This window comes from Trametes versicolor (genome assembly GCF_000271585.1).
Source record: "Trametes versicolor FP-101664 SS1 unplaced genomic scaffold TRAVEscaffold_1, whole genome shotgun sequence".
Classification (NCBI taxonomy): domain Eukaryota; kingdom Fungi; phylum Basidiomycota; class Agaricomycetes; order Polyporales; family Polyporaceae; genus Trametes; species Trametes versicolor.
In genome coordinates this window covers 2124675-2146419 of record NW_007360321.1, presented here as the reverse complement: position 1 = coordinate 2146419, position 21745 = coordinate 2124675, and the positions used below count along the sequence as shown (strand labels likewise).

Genomic DNA, 21745 nt, shown 5'->3' with positions numbered 1-21745 from the left:
CCGAGCTGGACCGCGCACGGTTCCCAGAACCGTACCCTCGCATGCAGGAGCTCATCCTCGACAGCCCGGACTGTCCCCTCCTCGCGCCATACATACATGCTTTCCCTGACATGCGAAACCTGTCAATCACCACCGTGTTCGCCGACAACTTGACCCTCGACAACTTGGACGCTGAGGAAGATCTCATCGAAGCATTCCGTCGGGCCAACCGGGGCGACCAGGCCATCTACGGGTCGTGGACGAAGCTGGAGACCGTGAATGGTACTGCACCCGACCTCTACGTGGCCGGGCTTCGCTGCGCAATCAAGGACCTTTATCTGAACGTCTGCATGTGGGATCCTTTCAAGATGGTACTTGGCACCCTCCAGGATGCCTCGGTTTCTCGCCTTCACCTCTTCGTCCATGCCGTTGAAGCTCTCGGGAATGATGGCCTTCCTGTGGTGTTTAGGCGACTCGTCGACTCGTCTCTAGAGGCTCTTTTCCTCCACATAAGGCTCTGCGCGGAAGAAGAATGGGACGAGGATTTGCGCACCGTGGTGAACCCCACGGCATTGGTGAGCGAGCTCCAACTCTGGGAAGGGCAACTCTGACCAGAACTTTTCAGGAACGCCTTCTGCAATCGCTCGGGTCGCTGCCCATCCAGAAGTTCCACTTGGTGCTGCGCTGTGAACACTCCGGATACGCGGCTGGGCCACACTCTCCGACCAAGAAGGTGTGTGGCGGTCAAGGAATACAGGACTTCGACTGCGAAGCGTTTGCTCGGCGGGTTCTAGCGACCGTGCCCGCTGTGCACGACGTCGACGTCCGGTTTAACTGCAGTCGTAAGCAACACGCTAAGCTGCGACGAGCGGTCTAGAAAACAGCGTTCGAAGGTCAGAGAGGTTCGTGTTCAGCACACTATCATTATCCAGTATATAGTTTAGCAAAAGAAGGCCCACGTATAACACGTCCTGCTCATCAGTCGATGAAATCGAATGTATTTCGGAAGACTGTCGCGTCTCGCAGAGGCCGGATCTACGGCGCGGTGAGAGGGATATACGACACAACGCTGGAGACAGACGCACCCTGGCATACAGCCTGCCCTTGACCAGACCTAACGGCACAGGCCCATACATGCGGGAATCCCTCGACCACGCCAAGTTGTCGCCGGTCACCCAGATGTGGTTTCTAGGCACTACTACGTGTTCTGTGGAAGGGGCGTATTCGCCAGTGGGGTCGACACAGATAATGTCCCCAGGCAGCCCAGTCACGCGCTTGCAAACTCTGCGGGTTGGGTCGATGGGTGAGATGTATGTGACGAGGTCTCCACGTCGTAAACGTTTGGGGTCAATCCACTTGAGCTCAAGGGCAGCCTCCCCGGTCATGCTCATTGTTGGGAACATAGAAGGACCTGCCACCTACGGAGGAGTGCCGATCAGTGTCCTGCATGAACGGCTTGTCTGGCAATACGCCACTTACGAAGGAGATGGTTGCTACATGTTCACCAAGGAGATGCATTGCGCACAAAAAGTTGATTACCTGGGACTCAGGTCATTCGTCGTGTTCAACAGGATAGCAGACTAACTCGTACCTGGAGCGACCAGTACCCCACCTTCAGACCGGTTCGTGGAAGCTGTTCCCGGCTGGGGAGGAATGTTCGCCAAGCAGCGGAAGCCCGCCCTGCAAACCGCCCAAGTACCATGAGAATTAGCTAGCTGGTTGGTGTGCGTTTATGCGCTGTAGGGCTGCGCGGAGGACATGGTGTTCGCGAGTCAAGGTCGCGTCCGGCGTCTCGCGTCGCGCCGTCGCGCTCGCGATCGCCAAATCTCGCGCGCTTCAGCGTGGAACGGAGCTCTCTCTTCTACACTCTCGACGCGATCGCGTTCCACACTAAAATGTCTGCCTTCAAGCGTCGGACGACAACAAAACAGCCGCCACTTCCGGCAGGCACGCGCACCTCTCCAGGCTCAACCGCGACCGTGATCACGTCGACCGGTATTCCCTCTCTGGATGATATTCTCGGCGGCGGTCTGCCCCTCTCCTGCTCGCTTTTGGTCCTCGCGCCGGATGCGCACACGGCGTATGGAGAACTCGTAGTCAAGTACGCTGCCGCGCAGGGGTTGGCGAGCGGGCAGCGGGTGTGCGTGGTCGATCCCCGCGCGGACTCCTTCCTAGCCGAGTGCATGTGGATGCCGGGAAGCAATGCACCAATCCCTACCTCAAGCGTTGCCGCACTATCGATCGCCGCGGACGACGAGGATGATGAGAGGGCTTCCGAACACGATACGAAAATCAAGATCGCGTGGCGTTATGAGCAAATGAAGCAGTTCCAGACCACCGTGCCCAGCTCTAGCCAGTAAGTCCCGTGTTTTCCTTACAGCAATCCGTCTGCAACAAGTGACCAGAACGCGATTTTGCTAGGTCGACGGACGACTATTGCCGGACTTTTGATCTCACATGTCGGATACCAGAAGCCATCGTTGATGCCGCTCGCAGCGACGGAAGATTTCTGGATGTGAGCCCGGACGAAGACGCACCCAAGGAGGCACGGAGGTCGTGCACGACGGTGATCCGTCGTCTTACGGAGATGCTTGCTCGAAGCGACTTGGAGACCGAGCCTTTGGCAACACGGATCTGCATACCCGCGCTGGGATCGTATGAATGGGGAGACCTGACACCCCAGGTCAGTGTGTGGAGTGCCCGCACTTTGCTTTTCTGGCTGATCAGTAATTTAGGATATATGTTATTTCTTGCATTCTCTGCGCGCCCTCCTCCGCCGCTATCCGCGTGCATGCGCCTCCGTATGTTTGGCGCCGCATCTTTGTCAAGAAGCGTACGGCGGCCCTGGATGGGTGCAGAAACTCGGATGGCTTACGGACGCTGCCGTCACTTTGGCTGCCTTCAGCTGTAGGTGACTCACTATCGTACTACAAGACGAAATGCTGACTTCGAGACGGTTTCAGCAAATCCCTCGCTCACCGCGATGTTCTCGTCTCATCATGGCCTGGTCCACATACACACCCTCCCCTCACCACACACCCTACTCCCTCCTAGCGACAAGTTCTCAACTCTTCGTGGGCTGTCCTCGTCCGGAGAGAACAACCTCGCATTCAAGTGCATGCGCAAGCGCCTCATCTTCGAAACGCTGCATCTAGACGTCGAGGGTGGAGTAGGCGAGCGACGCACTACACCATCCGCTAACGCCATAGCCATGGACTCAGGCCTCGCGCATGACCACACCCACGAGGAGTCAGCCGCGTTCACCAAGGGAAGCACTTCAATAGCTGCAGTCCAAGTACAGCTAGAACAAACACAAATAGCGGTCGCCCCTCCGCAGCACGACATCGCACCACCCACTGAACCGCCTACAAGTAGCTTTAAGAAGGTCAAGGTCAAGAAAAAGGTGGCGTTTCACTCGGAACGGCCCGATCTGTACGATTTTTGAGTGGAGGACCCAGTTCGGTTGTTTTGTTGCATAGGCATCGGCATGTAGCCTTAAGACATAACATATTGTATCTATGAAACTGCTGTATCCAGAGTTCGCATCGTTCATGATGATATATAAAAGAGTCGGTGCAGGCGCTGGGGGAGTGAATATGAGTGTATGTCGGATACCGGAGCATGAGCACGTACCTTATGGCTGCCAGTCATGCGGGGAGGAGTCTGTGCGAGTGTTCGAGTGCAAATAATCATACATTGGGGTTCGAGTTTGGTCCGAGAGGAGAGGAGAGGGAAAGCGCGAGAGCAGCGGACAACACGGGGGCAAGTGTGCATGTATGACATCGTCGGCGGGCTGGCGTCAAGGTCGTATTTGGTCGTAGAGCATGACTGTGGAGCACCTGGCCCAGGCTCCTGGTGGAGTCGTGTCGGCCAGTCAGGGCGAGCGAAGCGGTCTGCGAACGGTCACGTTTGGTACAACAACGCGAGAACATGGGAGCGAGGGCACCCACTATGGCTATGGCTATGACGCCCGCGAGGTCCCAGCATATATCATCCGAAGCGCCGGAGGGGTGACGTCCGCCTCGCGCTGCGCGTTCATCCTCCTGCACTCCATGAGGAGCTCCCTGAGCGACGAGAGGTGCGGCTGCGTCTGGGCCTGCTGTGCCTCCCCCTGGACGCTCTCCTCCGTCTCGTCGTCGGTGTCGTCTTCGGTCTCCGAGTCCATCGGCAGCGTGCCTAGCGGCTCGCCTGTGCAGTCCTCCAGGCGGATCCCCTCCTTCTGGCACTGTCGCGACCATCGCTCCCAGCGCTCGTAGCAGTGCTGACTAGGACCGTTGTTCGCTTCGAGATCGGAGAGGAGCGTGGTGTTGAGGACGCGGACACGCTCGAGGCGAGGGAAATTCCGCCGGTTTAGCGCGGCGAAGTTGACGTCGTTCCGGCGGCGGATCATCTGCGTGGCGAAGGGATCAACCTTGTCGTAGGTCGCAGCATAGCCGACTCCGAAGGCGTAGAGAAGATGATGCAGGCCGATCGTGGTAATGTTCGCATGCGGACGACGGACCGCCGAGGGCCCGACAAACGAATTCTGCTCCCAGGCCGGGATGCGCCAGTCGGGGTTGAACGTGAAGGTGATGAGCATCGGACATAAGTCGAGAATGGTGGGCACATCGAGCGTCGGGATGATGTTTAGGTCGAGGAAGGTGAGTTGCGCGCCGTGCATCCGGAGGAACTCGAGGAGATCGGGGAAGTCATCTCGGTGGTTGACGAAGTCGAGACAGAGCGTCTGCAAGAGTGGAATCTCCCAGCCGATTGCCTCCTCGAGGAAGTCCTGGAATGGACCTCGTAATGAGAGATGTTGTAGGGCGGGTAAAGTGAGTGCCAGATCCGCTGCCGCGCCTAGGTTGATCTGCTCAGGGGGAGTGCCGTCGAACTCTATGTGCGCAGTGGCCAGCTTAGGCAGACACTGTAACATGTGGATGAGTTTGGCAAGGGATGTCGTGGGGATGTTGATGTGCAGGACACGCAACGTGCGTGGACAGAACGTGCATATGGCGTCCCCGATGGCCTGCAAGGTGTTTGACAAAGGCCAGTTGACGATGAAGGTTTGCAGATTTGGACAGTGCCGGATGATGGACACCAGGGAGTTCTGGGTAGTCTCCATGGTCGTCCCGCCACCTGCGAAGTAGCGGGTTACGTGCAGCCTCCTCGTCCACCATCCCAAGTTCTTGTCGCGATCCATATGGGCGCATACGCGCTGAATGTTGCGTGGATTGCTGAAGAAGAGGAACCTGTAGAAGAACTCGTACCCTAACCGACGCCAAGTTCTGCACGTAGACATGATAGCCTGCGGCGGTATCTCGTCGGATTCCGCGATGGACACACACAATAAAAGGATGTAGACTGACCTTCTTGGTAGCATAGCTGCGCCGTTGGGCGTTATTCACGCCTTCCTGAGCAGTGCGCAAAGACCACTCTCCGTATAAAGTCTTAAACCAGGAAGCTTCGGAAAAGGCGGTCGGCAGAGTGTGGTCAAAAAGGTCGGCGTCTTCGACAGCCTGATCGAAGATGTCGAGCCACAGCTCGTCGGGGAGGAGAGAGCCCATCGGAGCCTGGCGGTGCTAGCAGAGAGACAGTCGAGAGCGGAGCGAGATGGCGGGAGAGAGTAGAAAAGGCGGGTGCATTCAAGTTACATGGGCGTCGGTACTAGCAGTCCAACGCGAGTAAGCGGGTTCCGTACAATGCATACTAGAGGCGCCCGTGCCGTCCGGCCGTGCGACCCGCCCTCCTGTGGCACTCGGCGGCAGCGGCACGAATGATGGCCAACTTCCAACCGCGTCCTGCGTCCCCCTCCAAATCCCGCCAATCGTCGTCCACGCGGGCAACGCAGACGTAAATACTACGTGAGCGAAGGATACGAGGTGGCGGTAGCAGTAGAGCGCGGCGATACTCCGTACCAGCTTCTAACACCTCAGTGGTCCTTGGATTTCCCTTCCGGTATCCTCGTCTTGAACAGGCCGCGCTCTCGAACTTTGTGCAAGATCTCTTCGGCCCTCTCCCGGGCCAGACCAACATCCTCTCCATTCTCCGCTATCCGATTCCTGCCTGAGACAGAGGATTAACGGAGGCTTGGGCCAGACTCGAGGATCTACGTACCGACAAGCGCCCAATTCCTGGTACTCGGGATGCGCAGGTTCTCGCATTCGACCTTCCAACCGCAGTGCAAGCTCAGCGAAGCCAGCCAGATACGGTACCTCGAGTACGAGCTGGCGTTGCTGCCTTCGCCGCCAAGGTTCAAGCCGTCCACGAAGCTGTCGTCGTCGGGCGTCGGATAGTCCGAAACTCTCGACCGTTCGTACTTCTCGTCGAACGTCCATGCACAGCAGGGGATCGACAAGTACCCCGACCCCGAGAAGAGGGTTGCGAGTACGGGCGTCCAGGGTGTGAGCTCATCCGCGTGGTTCGCGACGATGAACACTCCTTGACGCAGGTATGGATGCACTGCGAGCTCGCCCCCTTCGCCTGTCAGCGCGGTCGGATCCAAGGACTCCGTGTGTAGTCGGCTGCGAGTCGTCTCCGGATAGTGCGTCCAGGAGGTGCGCGCTCTGACATCGATTCCGTGGCCGTCGTAGCCCTCGGCGGTGAGGATGTGCGTGAGGAGGCCGTTCCCGCATCTAGACCAGTCGTTAGCGCAAGCTCGCCCGGTTAGGAATAGAGCACTCGGCCGTACCCGAGGTCAAGAAACCCTCCTGGAGGTTGTGACCAGTTGCGCCATGGTGTTGGGCTCATATCATCGGTGTTATCGAGGTTTGATGTTTCTGAAAGTGTAGAACCGTAACTCTCTTTCCATAGGAGCATCAAGAACGTCGCGATGCCGATGTCCTGCGGGATACATCGCGTCATTAACGCTTCCCATACAGAAGCCTGTCCTGTACACACCTCAAATACATGCTTCAGCGGATCTGTAACCTCCTGCCATGTATCGACAAGATGTTTGTGGCGCTCGCGCATCAGCAAATAGAGGTCCTGGTACGCTTCTCTTCCTACTACGCAATCGTGCTGTACCCGCTTCTTGTAATTCGTGAGAGCACCCCAACCATATCGATGCAGGGTGTCCAGAAGGGCGAGACAGGTCCGATATAGTCGCGAGTCGAGATCCGTCGGTGTCGAGGGAAGCGGGACGGCCTCGATTTGCAGGAGCGGTACCTCGGCGGGGATGTAGCGGAACGCGAGGTGGTGCACTGCTGGATGGTAGTAGGGGAGGGCCCCACCCGGCTCAACGATAGGCGTCAAGAGGAGCACCGTCGGCCGGTCATCGTCTCCTTCGTCGGGCGCATAGAGCATGCAATGTTGCTCTAACCCGGCGTCGCGTCCTGGCCGACGAGCGAGGAGCCGTCGTCGGATGTGGCGCACAGGGCGTAGGCCCTCCAAAGAAGGGCACCCTTCCGGTGGGAAATCGGTGGTCGAGTCCGCAAGCGTCTCCGAGCGCAGGATGAGTGTCGAGTTGTATTCCGGATGATGAATCAGCTGCGACACCGCAAGCTCAAACTGCAAGACGAGCGAATTAGTACGGCATAATGAAAAACGAAGATGGATGCATACGATCTCCGGAGGGACGTCAGCCGGACAGTGGAGCATTGGCGTCCATCGCTGTGTTCCTCCGACGATTTGAAGTTCCCCGACAGGGGCTTTTCCGTGACATGGTGTGGGTGTAAAGCGAGGTCTGGGGCCCGACATGGTATGAGATGGGTCGATCTAACTCAGATCTAGCAAACAAGCGGCCGGAAAGTGGCGGTGATGTCCTCATCCAGGTACAAGGCCAAAGCTTGTGAAAAGGAAAATAAATATTGAGACCCGTAGGTCTACCACTCCGGGAAAGCGTGTCATCCTTGTGCAGGGGCCATGCTAATCTTCTCTGTATCGTTCCAATTTTTTCGTATGTCACCCCGAAGGGGACATTAGCTGGTGCCGACGCCATGGTAAGTTTCAACCACATTCTGCGTTTTGCTCAACCGTCGGGTTATGACCGTCGCTTCCGTGGACTCTGCGTCTGAACGATAGATGGTAGTATATTATCTTGACAATCGTGTGAGTGGCTTTCAGAGGCCTCGCTCTGCTCGCAGCTAGCGACAGTATACGGGCCATCCTGGACCCGATCGTGAGCGGAACGACGGAAGTGTTGTCGGGTCACCTTAACATCGGCGCATTCAAGTATCTCGCATAAGTAAACACATAGCCAAGGGTATACTTGTTCATGCTATCACAGCCAAAGATATAAGTACATACAATGAGATATGAGTACAGTCACAGTTCATCGACATCCCAACGACGTTTGCACGAGAAAGTTGAAGCAATTAGAACTCCTGATACGGCGGCAGCTCCGAGTCTCCGTCTTCGGGCTGTTTGGCATCCGGGTCCGCGTTCGCGTTCGACGACCCTCCGGCAGCGAGGAGCCGCTCCCTGTCTTCCCTCTCTAACCGCTTCTTCTCCTCTTCCGCACTCTCAAACTTGGGCTGCTCCCCAACAACAGGACGGTCGCTACCGCCCTGGCGGAGGATGCGTTCGCGTTCCTCATGCTCCAGACGCTTCTTCTCGTCCTCCGCACTCTCAAAGGTGGCGGTCGCGCCCACATCGCCTATGAGCCTGGGCGGGGTGGCGGTGGCGATTGCGGGATTGGGGGCGACCACGGGAACCGGAGCGACGGGTGACGGGTGCTTCAAGTCGAGGAGTGAGCCACTAGCCGGTCCCGGTCCATCGGGGCCCGCGGACTTGGGCAGGCCCGTCTCCGCGACAGTGGGCGTAACCGTCTGCACCTTGACGTTAGGCTCGGAAGGGTTGGGGGCGACCACGGGTGAGGGCGACCCCACTTTCAGCGGAATTGGTGCGGGTGCCTGATTGAGTGTCGCGGGATTCAAGGGTGGAGATGCCGTTCCCTGTGGAGGCGTGGAAGCTTTCGGGACACCGACTGGGGCGCTGGTCGTGGGAGGGGCAGGGGAGGTGGTCGAAGTTGTGATATTGGCAGTGTGGGACGGTGCCTGGGGAGGAGTGTCGTGTGCGGGAGGCGTTACGGGAATGTTGGACGTCGTGTGGGGGTCGGCAGTGCCAATGCTGGCAAGTTCCTTGGCATGTGTCTCGCCGAAGCTGCGTGTATCCGACCTGCCTAGGTCCGCGGCCGAGAGCTCTCGGAAATACAATGTGGAGTCGCCCACGCGGTAGTTGTCTAGTGCGCTTTGAAGCGTCGTGCGGACGGATGCGGTCAGCTGAGTCCCAGTGTAAGGCTGAACCTTCGACGGAGGAACGGCCGGGAGTGCAGGGAATACCGCGCTGGCCGCCTGAGCAACGAGTGCAACCTTCTCCCCGTACTGCGGACTGCGTTAATACAAATCTTGGAACGCCATTCGTGATGATGGCTTACCTCTCGCAGCGCTTCCCACTTCAAGCGTTCGCTCTCGCGCAGGGCTTTCCTCTTGAGGATCTCAACTTCCTTCTCCAGAGGTTCATCGTCTTGCTCTGCCTTGCTCAATTGGCGCCTCAACTCCACGAGCTTCTGCTCCATGCCACGCTGCTGGTCGTGTTCAATCCGCGCGATCTGATTCTGGAAACCGGCACGAATATTGCGGCGTCCGCTGAGGCTAGTCTCAGCATCACGCAGCTCCTTGAAGGGTGCACGGGATGCGTCAAGCTTCTGCGCGAGCGTGGTCGCAAGCGAGCCTTGGATGTAGTTCATCCACGCTAGGCGATCACCGACTAGGGGCATTGCAACTTGCGTCAATGACGGGGGCGCAAAGCGAGCGTGTAATTACTCACCATCCTTGAGATCATCGTACTCGGCCTGACCCCACGTATACAGCTCCTTGCTGTGCGCGTGGGCATCGCGTCCGACGTTATCAAAGTCGAGCGCGAGCCCCTTCTGTGCCGTGATGATCTTCTGCACCGGTGTTACTGAACTCCTGTAGATGTGCCTTCAGCTGAGGCTCCTCATAGGTGGTCGTGCTACTACACGTACGAATACTGTTGCTGGAAAGAGCGTAGCTGGTGGTGAAAGCTCTCGAAAGCGTGCGATTTGCGGATGCCGCCAGAGCTCGACGTCTGGCCCGATCCGTCATTGCTTGAGCTAGATCGACCGAGCGGGGTCGCGTTGATGGCAGACTGAGCCTTGTCGGCGAGCGATGAGAATAATCCTTGCATGGTGGGGGATCGGATGGAGGGGTGGTGAAGACAGAGCTGGGCGCGGTATGGCGAGCTTATGTACCTCCGCTGAAAGTGGCTGGGGAGTGGCACTGTAACCAAGGCCGCTACGTCATGGCGCGCTACAGCCACCCGCAGCGCTCGCAGTCGATAAGAATAGCCTCGTCATGGCTAAGGCCTTCTCCTATGCACGCGCGCACTGCAAACTCGCTAAATGAACACTAGGATATAGGGTGTGGTACCGGGCAACGAATACTACAGTCAGCAGAGCACACACAGCAGCTATACATCGGTCCGACGATGAAATCGATACGACTCATAAGCCGTCCCTGGACTTTACACAATGATCTTCTTCGCCTGCTTCCCCTTCTTCTCCGAGTCCTTGTGCGACAAGAACTCGACCTCCGTCGCCAGAGCTCCAGCCAACTTCTGCGACTCCGAGTACCCCAGGACACTGATCTTAAAGTGTCGACCAATCCCCTCGATGCGCTCGCGGAGCTTGTCGTCCTCCCCGGCATTCGACGCCGGCGCAGTACGCGTCCAGATTGAGATACGGTAGAATTGCGGCCTCGTCGAGACAATTACGCCAGTGATGAGAGACCGGGGCGCCTCCCCGTCCTCGCTCGCCAAGAGTGGATCGAAGGTCTCGCCGATCGCGGCGAGCATCTGCCAGGGCGGTGAGTGGACTCAGCCTGATTTGATGTACATATGGGGACGTACGGTATAAAGCCACATCTTGTCGACGTAGGCCCTGTTCTTGTCGCGAGGAAGCTGTATGCTCCACTTGCCACCATTTTTGTTGGCTTCGTCCTCCCATGCGGGAATGATACCCTCCTACAAGGCGCCGTCAGAGATGTGATCGACACGCGGTTAAGTGAGAGTCGTACCTTGAAGAGGTAGTAGTTGGCCTTTTGCGGAAGCTGAGACGGGGGAACGATGTTGTTGTAGAGTCTAAATTATGTTTGTCAGCGCCATGTACAAGAAACGGCAGCCGATCTACGCACCCCCAGAACTCTTCTACACTATCGAATGTGATCACCCGCTTGATATCCTCCATCCAGCCCTGCGCCGCGATCCCACCCGGGGTGTGCGGCAGAGGGGTCTGAGGGAAAGACGTCATAGGTGTCTGTGGGAGATTGCGGCCCTTGGTGGCTGGGGAGTCAAACCAGAGAGTCCAGGGCGAGAAAAGAGGATGCTGGAACAATGCCAAATCATTCATTAGCATCGCGTTATAGTACGCTTGAATGGCAGATGGCGCACCTTGACATTGAAGTTGGTCGGGTCGCTGAAGACCGTCCGGATGGTCTCTGCCTGCGCCTGCATATCCACTTCCTGGATCTCTCCAGGCTCGAGGGTCTCATCCTCTCCATTCGCCTTCTCGCTCTCCTTCGACTGGTTCTCAGCAAGAGCGGCCGAAAGCGCAGCTTTCGACGCCTGCAGAGCAGGAGCGGGCAAGCCAGAGACAGAAGCCATGATTGAGTGCGCGAGTGATGATTCCTTTGCGGGCTCGAATGTCTTCAGATCGATAATACGAGCGCGACGAGAGCACGAATAACTGTCGGAATTTCTGCGCGTGTAAAGGAGTCGACGGGCGAAAAGAGCGAGTAGAGAAGCCGATAGGTATACCAGATGCGGTACGCAAGAGAGATTAGGTGCAGAAGACTTTGTGAGAGGCGGTAGTAATAGCGATTGCTTGTGAGAGTCTCCGCTTCATCTGTTCTACAAACTTTCCGGCCGGCCAACTCCGTGCTTCCCGGCCGACCCGGCCGGTCACCGGTCCGGAGTCCGAGCGGTTTGAAAGCGCCGTCGCTCTCTGTCGAGCTCTCTCTCCGCAGACGTGAGCACACAGTCGAGTGCGAAAGCACGTCGCATGACAGCATATCGCCCACAAATACGGTTTGTATCAACTTGGATACCCCTCCGGTACGCATGACACTTATGATATGAAATTGTCCGATTCTGCGTGGGATGCTCGAATTTTAACTGTATCCAGCAGCTGCACTCAAGTTGCTCACCGCGAAGCATATGAGCCATCTACAGCGTCATTTGTATCGGGCTCGACCCAGTCTGAAGGCTAGTTGCATACGTGCTAAATCCAGCGGGATCGATGGCCACAGCTGCGCGTACGTGAGGCCTTGAGGGGTGGGAAAGGATCAGTGCGTTAGCTTTGCCAATGAATGCGAACCCGAAGAGCGACCGTGGCGGCGAGTCCCCCATTTTATGGATACTCAGCGCTGCCTAGACATCAATTGCCTCTCGACGCCGCCGGAATCACGCCTATCTGCTATGTCCATACTAACGCATCTCTGTGGCGGCTTTTAGTCTGTGTACTGCTTGTGGCGCCAGATCTAAGCAAGCACGGGCCTGTTGCGTGTACGAATCTTCGGTCAACGCCGAGATGCGCTTCAGTTTGAGGTGAGTAGTTGCATCTGAATACAAATTGCTGCGCTGGCCGACGCCGCCCCTCCCTGCTTATTCGGTGGTTGTCGCACTAGCCCAGAGTGACGTTCGCCGCGGTGCCTTGCCTAGCCAATTCCAGCGCTGCGCTCCCCACCACGATGTTACCCTCGAGACGGCATCCCGCTAGTTTCCTCTAATCCTGAGATGGTCGCCACCGGTCGGAGATCTCCAGGCAGCCTCGGAAAACGTCACTCCGTCCCCCCTGCTCGGCGACGAGCGAGACTGTGCCCGCTACCGCCGGCTGCTTCCCTACCCTCAGGACCGAGGATCGAGCGTCCTGGGTGGTTCAGCAGCAGCAGAAAAATTTACCTCCGCTCTGGCGGCGGCGGCGGAGGCGGAGACCGTCCAGTGACGAGCCTGGACGCGTCACTTACCAGGAACTGGTGACCATGCGCGGATATCGTACGTACATTGCGAGCTCATCGGCGCCTCTATTGACAGCAGAAACAGGTCCTGAGTTTCTGGGAGCTCTTCGCGGCGCCCGAGCAATTTCAGGAATGAGCATGGCTCGGCCCGTGTGGTTTGTTCGCATTCTCTCAGCCAGTCAGGTGTCGACAAGACCCTTGTCCTTCTCCCACTGTGACTCGACCATTGCACCCGCCAATATCTCGACCGCCATGTCGGCAAGAGGGGGATTATACGATGCGATGAGTGACGCTGCAGCGCGGCGGCCCGTCGGACGACCGAGTACCTGGAATACCCATGATGTTGCTGTAAACGGACGTGCCACGATGGTCAGTCACATATGACGACGCCTGTCGGCTGCTTGCCCGAGCTCACCGAGCCAATGTGCGGTGTGAGTAGTTCCTTCCACGCACGCAGGGAGTTGCCGGGCCCCCTTGCGACAACATGTGTATTTCTCTCATGCTATGTTTCCGCTAGATGGACGACCGGGATCCGCCGACCACCTGAGTAGCTTATTTGCTCTGTGTTCCCGCTCTAACGGCTGCGACGCAAGCAATATACCCTTGATGGGCAATTTTTATGGGCGCCCTCTGCATGATGTCCCTGTCTATGTGCTGCTAACCATATAAAGCTCGGCGTGTTGGTTTGCGGAATTGCCTTGCGCAGCTTGACCACGCGCGCGGGCCCGTTGTGTTGGTGCGACCGAGTTATTCGGTAGCCGTTAATTGCGTCTCGAGCTCGCGGAGGCTCGGAGCTGTGGTCTTCCCCTGACCACATGGGCACGTTACTCACATAAGTCTAGCATGCATGGTACGCACGAGCGGTAGCAGCGTGCGGCGTTCGAGCGAGGGATCCTCCGTGCAGCCACCGTGTCATGTGCAGACATCGTATCTCATCTTGTCATCATCCCCGCCGCGATCTGCGTTGTTGCGCGGCGTCCCCGCTTTCGAGATGTAGATACTCCCAGGGTTTTCCGTTCCGAACTTCTGAAGACACGGGTATGACGGCTCGCATTGAGTATATTCATCGGAGCTTGAGTAGAATATTCCGCATTGAGCAGAAGACGGCAGAGGACAACGTACAAATGGGAAGATACAGCCATATATGCGCGAGGACGGAGGAGAAGCTGTACAGTCAACCAAGCAAGCGTCGACTGATGTTCGGGAGAGCCAAGATAGTACAAGATCGAAGTGCGCGACTACCGGGGCCAATGCTAACGTAGAATAGACCGATCGTCACTAGCCGTCGCGAGAGAACCCATGCACCGTGTTCGGCACAGCGCCCATCGCGATAGATTGTCTCCTAGGCTGAAGCTGAGGATCCTCCGCCATCTGTCGCATGACGAGCTCATTCTGAAGCTGCATGAACTAGAGCGTAGATTGGCAGTGAGTAAGCAGGCATGCGTCAGGGCGAATTGAACCGACCTTTTGCTCCTCTTGTTTCTTGTGCTGATTGAGCTTGCCGATGTCTTCCTGCTTACGAACAAGCATGGTCTAGTACATAAAATGCGTCAGCGAATACTCAGCCTACCGTAAAAGAACACACTTACCCGGATGGACCGGCTCTTGAGGCCGCGGTAGGACGAGACGCGCTCAACCTGGATAGGCTCCTGACCGACTAGGCGGAGCTGGTCGTGCATCCACTGCACGTATTCTTCGAGGCACTCGAGATAGCATCTCTTCTTGTCGTGCGACGTGATCGTGTCGCTGTACGTAGCATGGAACATTAGTGGTGGTCATGGGGGCGAACATGACGTGTGAACGTACGGATCCGTGATACTGAACCCGACGTTGTCGGACACCGAACGAAAGTATTGCTTGCGCTGATTGAGGTTCTCGGGCTCCTCCACGTCGGTTTTCGATCGCGGAGTTGTGGGGGAACGGGCCGTGGGCTTCGGGGCGCCTTTGCCGGCGGCCTCGCTCCCGTCACGAGCTTCACGCTCACGGGCGTTGAGGTCCGTGAGAAGCTCAGACGGCGTCGGGAAGAGGACCTGGGGAGCGTGCAGGTAGACGTCGAGAGGGTTCGTCTGCTCCCCAATGTGAGGCTTCGTTTCCTCGACCGGCGCAGGGTAGCCGTGCGGAGAGAAAGCAAGCGCCTGCGTGTCGCCAGTGTTCGAGGCAAGCAGGGTAGAGTAACCCGAGACGGGTATCGGGGCGTGCAGAGGTATCCCGCTGTTGACAGGTTCTCCCTGATGCATACCAGCATCCTGGTAAGGCACATACTCAGGATCGATGTAGGTGTAGTTCATTGCCCAAGGACCAGCGTTGTAGTCAAACGGCACGGCGTACGCGTCGGGCGTCGGCTGCTCAGTAGCATACCCAGCATGCTGGTACTCAGCCTAGCGCGGACGGTTAGCTGGCGGCATTACTGGGTGTGCTGCGGGTACGAACCTGGAAACGCTCAGAGGGCACTGTGTACGGTTGCATGGTCACGCGTGAGCAGAGGGAAAGATAGACACACGGGGTACGCGTGAACGACGCATTGATATACAAGTCGGGGACACCGGCGCATGCGACACGCGATCGACGGGGACGGCAGAGGAGTCGGCGGTGTGAAACGAGAAAGATGAGATCGCTACCAAGATACTCTCCCGTGCCATCTAGATGTGGCGTTAAGGTTGCTCGCAGTCCCCGCCGTTGCAGATTCGGGGTACTCCTTATCTGGAGGGTTCCCAAAGCCAAATTCGGCCAGGCTCGGGAGGCTTCCCCACAGCGCGCTTCCCTGCACAGAACACCTCGGCGCCTCATCACCTACGCCGCTCCTGTCGTACCCCATACCGCGTGGTGCCGAGAATGGCCGCGGAGGGGCGCCGTCTTTTGACTGTCACACTCGGGATGCCGCCACCGGCAAGGAGTATGTTCAGTCGGTGGGAGCAACATCGTCCCGTTTTCACTGGCTGGCAGAACGGGGGTGGGCCTGCTTGTGAGGGGCTTACGATCCTATGGTGGTGCGCGTACTGGGACGCAACGACGCTCACGTAGCGGTATACCCTATGGTAGCCACGTCATCAGCGAATCGTTTGGAATCAGCCTAGACCTCGCACCTGCATGCGGAGAGCACGCTCCTTCGTTCAGCTGTTTTGCATTGCGACGAGAGCACGATGGTCATTAATCAATATTCGGCGAGCTGCCGTCATCAGAAGAGTGCCTGCAAGGTAACTCGGTTTCCCGACCGGACGATGGGGAGCTTCGAAATCCGAGGGGAGCGTGCGACGCCGGGGTTGGGTTAGTGGTGTAGGCCCATGTTAGCCGTATAAGGAGAGGTGGGTGATGTTACTGGAGCATTGGTGCGTACCCACCCGTGATAGGATTCAGGTTGGCAACCGAAGTGGGCGCCAGCTCCCGAATATACAGACTTGCCATATCCGGGTAATTGCGCAACCAGTCCACAGCGGTCCCCAGGAGCCGCGGAGATGACGGAGCGAAGTTAAAACTCGTTCCGACTTCTCCCATTGGCTGATCTCGCCCATTCAGAGCCAACTTCTACTCCGACGACCAATCTCGAGTCGCCCTGATCGATTAGATGGCCCCGGGTGGTTGGCGTCTTTTAGACTATGTCTAGCAAGACCGTCACTGGAACGAGCACGAAGTACACACCCGCGCGGGCGTACGCAGCCCATCAACATGTAAGATCGTCACCATGCGCCCGGCTCTTCCCAGACGGAATTGCTCGCGTAATCGGGCACAGCGCCTGCTGGGAGAGGAAATGGGTTAGCCATTGTGGACGAGAGCGCGCGGCCTAGGATCATGAGCTGGTGCAGATGTCAACCTGTCCAGCGCGGCATTTCGCGATGGACAATATACGGCAGCCTGGTGAGGCGAGTTTCCCGAACAGAATGATACTTGATCGGTGCGCCATGGCAGCTGGGGGACCGATCGCCCGGGCCAGGATTCCAGGACCATGTCCCATTGGAGGTGAGTGCATCGGTTGACAGCACAGATCGCCACTCATTTCACGCAGGAACTCCATCGTCCCAGATGTTGTGCTTCGCATGCCCTTATGGCACACAGAGGCCCGTTTGTTATAAACGCCTGCTCGTCTCCCGGCTCCGTGTATCCCGCTCCCCAGACTTCCCCTCACCCTGATCCTCGCTCATCTCCTTCGCGCCAGAGTCAGCCATGTCAGTGTACCCCACCATGCTCGCCCACTACCCTGTATATCATATGCAGGATCCGCTTGCGCAGGGCGTAGAATCTCCGCTCATGCCCGCCGCGCCGTTCGCCGGCGCAGTCCACCCCCCTCGGCCGCACCTTCAGGTCTCGACCGACTACGTTCCCACTCGCCAGGCCGACAGTGAATATCTCGTCCGCGAGTTCTTCACTCCCTCGCCCTCCTCCAGCTCGCCGTCGGACCACGTACTCTCTGCTCTCCCATCCGCGGAGGAAGCCACTGAACGGAACCGACCGCTGCCTTCGCCTGCTTCCTCGACTAGGCGCGAAGCAAGACGGCGCGGCGCGGAGGCGTCATCTTCGGACGAGGGCCTGGTCGTCCGGGGCTCGATCGCCCACCCATACGCCCGTCTGTACAGCAAGAAGCACGGCGCTGGCAAACGGCGAAAGATGTGGAACCACGCGCTCGAGAAGATGCTGTTCACACCGCAGGAGATGTAGGCACCGCCGTCCCTTTCCCGTGATGGCATGACTCACCACCCTCTTTCCTCTCCCAGTTCCACCATGGGCGCTCCCCACCGGCGAACGATATATACGGCTAGTCTGGAAGCCCACGTCGATCGTCTCCATGAGCAGCTCCTCGGCCTCTCCCTCTTCCCGGTCCCGTTCGAGAAGCTTGAACCCTACCGTGGCCTGAATTCGAAGACGGCGAAGGTGTGTACTAGTATCGCCGCTCTTGGCGCGACGACGTCCTCTAATCCACTCCACAGAGCATGGTCTCAGGGCTGCACCACGACGCTGCGGAATTGAAGCTGAAGATCCTTGAGCTAGAGCGAGCGGTAAGCGCTGTTGTCGTAATCGCCGTCGGACGCGCGCTCATCCACGTTCGCCGTCCTCTTTTTTAGAACCGTAGCCTGGAGGAGAGACTGAGCGGCCGTTCGGTCGGGTTTAAGTCGTCCCTATGACTGCGCGCCCCGCCTCCTCCTTGTTGACTTCTCCGTCTTTCCTTGTGCTCGGTCTGCTCTTTTTATTTGCTTCTGCCCCGCCACTAGCTACGGTCCGTTCGATATTCACGGGGTGCTCTGGGGCGACTATATGCATACTACTAGGTTGTGACCGTCAAGTATAATCACGATTTAGTGTCGAATTGTATACTACTACGATGAATTATATGTATACCATTCATTCTTACTGCCATCCGTTCAAAGGCCTAGAAACGGGGCCTCACGCAGCCACTTGAGCTTGAATTGGTGCCTGGGTGGTTTTCGCACGGCGACTTCCCCGTCGGGACGAGCCCCGGGGCGCCTACCTATTAGGCGCCCATTCGCCGCGGTCTGCGCCCACAGCCCAAGTGTACGACTCGGTAACACCTTGCCCACGACTTTACACCTCTGAACTGCTTGTTCCCGTACACCTGCCAGCTGCCACCGTCATCCTTTGCAATCACTGCACATCCCACATATAGAAGCCACCATGGACAAGTCAGACCTGGAGACCTACCAAGTGCAGCTCTCGCAAGTTGAACTCGCCCTCTCCGCCGATCCCGAGAACAACGAGCTTATCTCCCTGCGCTCAGAGCTGAAGGAGCTCATCGAGCTGACACAGGCCGCGATCGCACAGGCCGAGGCCGCCGCGTCCTCTAAAGCGGAGTCGTCGAAGAAGAGCGCGGCCGCGACCGCGTCTTCGTCCAAAGTCTGGTCCGCTGGGGACGACTGCCTCGCGAAGTACTCCGGGGACGGGCAGTGGTACCAGGCGCGGATCGCGTCCGTGGGCGGGTCGGCGGACAACCGCGTGTTCAGCATCGTGTTCAAGGGGTACAACAACACGGAGCTCGTGAACGCGGCGCAGATCAAGGCGCTGCCCGCGAACTACCAGGGCCCGACGCCCGCCGCGGCGAACAAGCGCAAGCTGTCGAAGGCGGAGGAGGAGGACCGCGAGAAGAAGAAGAAGAAGAACGAGAAGAAGCTGGAGGTCAAGGCGGCGAAAGCGAAGGAGCAGCAGGAGAAGCAGCACTCGTGGCAGAAGTTTGCGAAGAAGTCGGAGAAGAAGGGCATCCACATAGCGGGGGTGGCGGGGTCGAGTATCTTCAAGACACCAGAGAACCCGCTAGGGAGAGGTATGTTCGTGATGCTGTGGGGGGTGCGGGTATACTCACTAGCGCTTTGTAGTCGGTGTTACAGGAAGTGGCAAGGGCATGACTGGGGTGGCTCCTCGAACGAAACACAAGTTCGAGGTCACCGACGAACCCAATGCTTGAATGATCTCTACTCGTAAGTGGCTCACCGCTCGATCTTCGCGCATCGAAAGCTGGACTGACCCGCGTTACAGCATGTATCGTATTTGCCGTTCTGTCATATGCATTAGTATAACCTTGATAACCCGTCTCCTCTGCAAGTCGACAGATGATTCGCCTCAGCCTCGTCGGACGGCGCCGGTGGAGGACGACCGGCGCCTCGTCCTTCCACGCACGAATGGTCTCGCGCTATTTGGAGACAGCGTCTGGTGCTGAGCGTCATATGGTGACGCGCTTGTACGTGCCCGAAATGCTCTCATACGTCGCACGTCTCTCTAACACACACCGCACATGTGCTACTGGCATGATGCACGGATGAGCGCACGGGCTCCAAGAGCTGACATTCTCGCTGAAGGTGTAGCGTATGGCTCGATCGCATTTGAGTATGATGGCGCTTGTCTACTTCAAGTAGGTCCACTTCCCCAGTCTACGTGCACGATGCAGTCTTCTATTCGCTATGTCAATCCCAGCGTCTTCCTGCCGGCCCGCCCTCGGAGCCTTGCGCGTCCGGTGCGTATTACGTGCAACCGCTGGCGCGCGCTGCAAGGTTCATCGTGTTGCAGGTACGTCGGCCGGAGGAGTGCTTTCCGCTACCGCTCTGGCTGGGTGCATGCGCTCCCTCACTGGTCCAGCGGCGCAAGCACCTGTCCGGAGAATTTGCGCCACTCCTCTGCCGGCTCACCGGCCGCGGAGATATTCGAGTGGGGGCCCGTTGGTCCAGCGATCGGAGGAGCTGGCGTCGCTCCAGGATGGTTTGATGGCTGCCCAAGCCGGGCATGTCATCTTACCGCCGGGTGCGCTTCCATGTCTCTTTCTGTCAACCCAGACCATCCAGCGCATTCCCAAATTCTAGCATGGGGCGCCCAGACTTCGAACCCCGTAAATTGGCGCAGCGCCGTCGTCATCGACCCCCGGACGCGCCAACGCATCAAGTTGTGCCAGCCTGGGTTTCTGCGCTCCTGCCACCAGGAGTGTTCTGTTGGCCAGCACGACGTTCAGTGCATCATATACTCCGCCTGCCACGTCTACGTGCTGACGGTGACACGGGGGTAGAGCATCCAGCCTGCAGCCGTGCACAGTGGTAACTTTCAATTTTGCTCGGACCGGCTTACCCATGGACCAACAGGTTCGCGGCGATCTCGGTCCCTTGGGCGTGCGCACGACGGATCTCAAGATCTTCTTCGGTTGCGGAGATTCTATAGCTGGGCTTGAAATCTGATGTGGCAGACTCAATCTATTCAACGCCGCGCGCCCGTCCGGGGACACAGAACAGAGGCCTTCGATCGGCGGACACCATACCAGCTCCCGCCGGCCGGTCTCTCGAAGAGCCTGGGTGCGGCGTGGAGGCCGAAATCCCCGTGCCTGCGTCGTCGGATGCCACTCCCGGGATTTAGGGTCCTCGCGATCTCTGAGGAGATCTATGAATGACAGGTGCGATGATCCTCCTGGCGAGCCCTCGCTCAGCTGTATTCTCCCCAGTCTTCTGCTGGGACGTCGTACCTCTTGGTAGCAGCTATGTGCCGAATCCATCGCATGCCTTCGTCCCGCCCGGTCCCTCTTCGCGTGGCCCCTGCGATCGCCTTCACGTACGCCCCGCACGTGCCGGAGCTTCGTGTCCCGGCACATGTGCGCTGCCGCCGCAGACCATTCATCGTGCAACGGGCATCCTCGTCGGCACGTACGCAACGCAATTCCGGTCGACCGGAATGACGGTTGCGCGCACGGGGGCGCTACCGTGAATCCTGGTGCGAAAAGGGAATCCTCGCTGTGGTTGGGGGCGCTGGCACTCGCCACGTACTCACCCGGGGGAAGGTGTCCATGGCCAGATTGGCCACGGGCATGCGCTCTCCCGGAGCGGTGACACAAGGTGATGCGCCCGCAGGACTTCGTCACGAATATGAATATATTGACGTGTGCGCGGGGCAGGCTGATTTCCATATGCGTCGTCAGCGGTTCAAATTTTCAAGTCCTCGAGAAGACCCGTCGTCTCCCACCGCGAGGCACTCGGAGGAAGCTGCTTCGAGGCACTCGGAGGAAGCTGCTTCGAGGCACTCGGAGGAAGCTGCTTCGAGCTTGACGATGGTCCGGCGGACGCCGTCCTGAAGCTCGCCTCGGTACTTTTTGACGTTCTCCCTGACTGCACGCATCTGCATGTACCGTCTGTACGTACAGCTGGAAGGCAACCCAATGCATACAACCCTTTACGCATGGTCTTCGTCGTTGGAGGTGTGCTCGCACCAGATGCCGCGCGGCGCTGTTCCTTCTCAGATGTGACAGCTGCCGCGTCGGAGTCCCTCAAGAAGCCGCACGCATATGGTATACCTCAGCTATGTGGCCGGCGCGATGGAGTGCATGCTGCCTCCACAGATTTCTC

The 21745-nt window shown here is 58.1% G+C and overlaps 9 protein-coding genes across 9 annotated transcripts; 3 read left to right on the top strand and 6 right to left on the bottom strand.

Moving 5' to 3' along the window:
• Positions 1-957: 957 nt before the first annotated feature.
• On the bottom strand, positions 958-1497 carry TRAVEDRAFT_41835 (signal peptidase I family protein; the record flags this gene model as incomplete). Its single annotated transcript, XM_008033961.1, has 3 exons — positions 958-1014; positions 1065-1397; positions 1459-1497. The coding sequence occupies 3 exons, from the start codon at positions 1495-1497 to the stop codon at positions 958-960; spliced, it is 429 nt and encodes a 142-aa protein (XP_008032152.1).
• Positions 1498-1874: 377 nt separating this feature from the next.
• Positions 1875-3424, top strand: TRAVEDRAFT_109553 (PAXNEB-domain-containing protein; the record flags this gene model as incomplete). Its single annotated transcript, XM_008034703.1, has 4 exons — positions 1875-2335; positions 2401-2662; positions 2715-2886; positions 2943-3424. The coding sequence occupies 4 exons, from the start codon at positions 1875-1877 to the stop codon at positions 3422-3424; spliced, it is 1377 nt and encodes a 458-aa protein (XP_008032894.1).
• A 22-nt stretch (positions 3425-3446) lies between these two features.
• Positions 3447-5609, bottom strand: TRAVEDRAFT_25592 (uncharacterized protein). The gene is made up of 4 exons (XM_008033638.1): positions 5325-5609; positions 3930-5263; positions 3613-3872; positions 3447-3561 (listed from the first exon to the last, which is right to left on the bottom strand). Exons 1-2 carry the CDS (start codon positions 5520-5522, stop codon positions 3941-3943), a joined length of 1521 nt encoding a protein of 506 aa, XP_008031829.1. The 5' UTR covers positions 5523-5609; the 3' UTR covers positions 3447-3561; positions 3613-3872; positions 3930-3940.
• Positions 5610-5697: 88 nt separating this feature from the next.
• TRAVEDRAFT_68227 (DUF1613-domain-containing protein) lies at positions 5698-7554 on the bottom strand (the record flags this gene model as incomplete). The annotated part of the gene is made up of 5 exons (XM_008034702.1): positions 5698-6021; positions 6073-6590; positions 6647-6798; positions 6856-7464; positions 7519-7554. The coding sequence occupies 5 exons, from the start codon at positions 7552-7554 to the stop codon at positions 5888-5890; spliced, it is 1449 nt and encodes a 482-aa protein (XP_008032893.1). The 3' UTR covers positions 5698-5887.
• Positions 7555-8151: 597 nt separating this feature from the next.
• TRAVEDRAFT_139192 (uncharacterized protein) lies at positions 8152-10117 on the bottom strand. The gene is made up of 4 exons (XM_008034701.1): positions 9923-10117; positions 9724-9866; positions 9332-9663; positions 8152-9278 (listed from the first exon to the last, which is right to left on the bottom strand). Exons 1-4 carry the CDS (start codon positions 10102-10104, stop codon positions 8271-8273), a joined length of 1665 nt encoding a protein of 554 aa, XP_008032892.1. The 5' UTR covers positions 10105-10117; the 3' UTR covers positions 8152-8270.
• A 196-nt stretch (positions 10118-10313) lies between these two features.
• TRAVEDRAFT_139190 (eukaryotic translation initiation factor 4E class I) lies at positions 10314-11770 on the bottom strand. The gene is made up of 5 exons (XM_008034700.1): positions 11365-11770; positions 11109-11299; positions 10992-11055; positions 10825-10938; positions 10314-10770 (listed from the first exon to the last, which is right to left on the bottom strand). The coding sequence occupies exons 1-5, from the start codon at positions 11575-11577 to the stop codon at positions 10441-10443; spliced, it is 912 nt and encodes a 303-aa protein (XP_008032891.1). The 5' UTR covers positions 11578-11770; the 3' UTR covers positions 10314-10440.
• A 2206-nt stretch (positions 11771-13976) lies between these two features.
• TRAVEDRAFT_158646 (uncharacterized protein) lies at positions 13977-15166 on the bottom strand (the record flags this gene model as incomplete). Its single annotated transcript, XM_008034699.1, has 4 exons — positions 13977-14336; positions 14394-14462; positions 14519-14675; positions 14736-15166. 4 exons carry the CDS (start codon positions 15164-15166, stop codon positions 14208-14210), a joined length of 786 nt encoding a protein of 261 aa, XP_008032890.1. The 3' UTR covers positions 13977-14207.
• A 2305-nt stretch (positions 15167-17471) lies between these two features.
• TRAVEDRAFT_81381 (uncharacterized protein) lies at positions 17472-17920 on the top strand (the record flags this gene model as incomplete). Its single annotated transcript, XM_008034698.1, has 3 exons — positions 17472-17575; positions 17636-17792; positions 17849-17920. Coding segments are annotated over 3 exons (333 nt in total), but the record flags the coding sequence as incomplete, so codon positions are not given.
• Positions 17921-18480: 560 nt separating this feature from the next.
• On the top strand, positions 18481-19459 carry TRAVEDRAFT_158644 (uncharacterized protein). Its single transcript, XM_008034697.1, has 3 exons — positions 18481-19194; positions 19247-19348; positions 19407-19459. Exons 1-2 carry the CDS (start codon positions 18552-18554, stop codon positions 19333-19335), a joined length of 732 nt encoding a protein of 243 aa, XP_008032888.1. The 5' UTR covers positions 18481-18551; the 3' UTR covers positions 19336-19348; positions 19407-19459.
• Positions 19460-21745: the final 2286 nt, after the last annotated feature.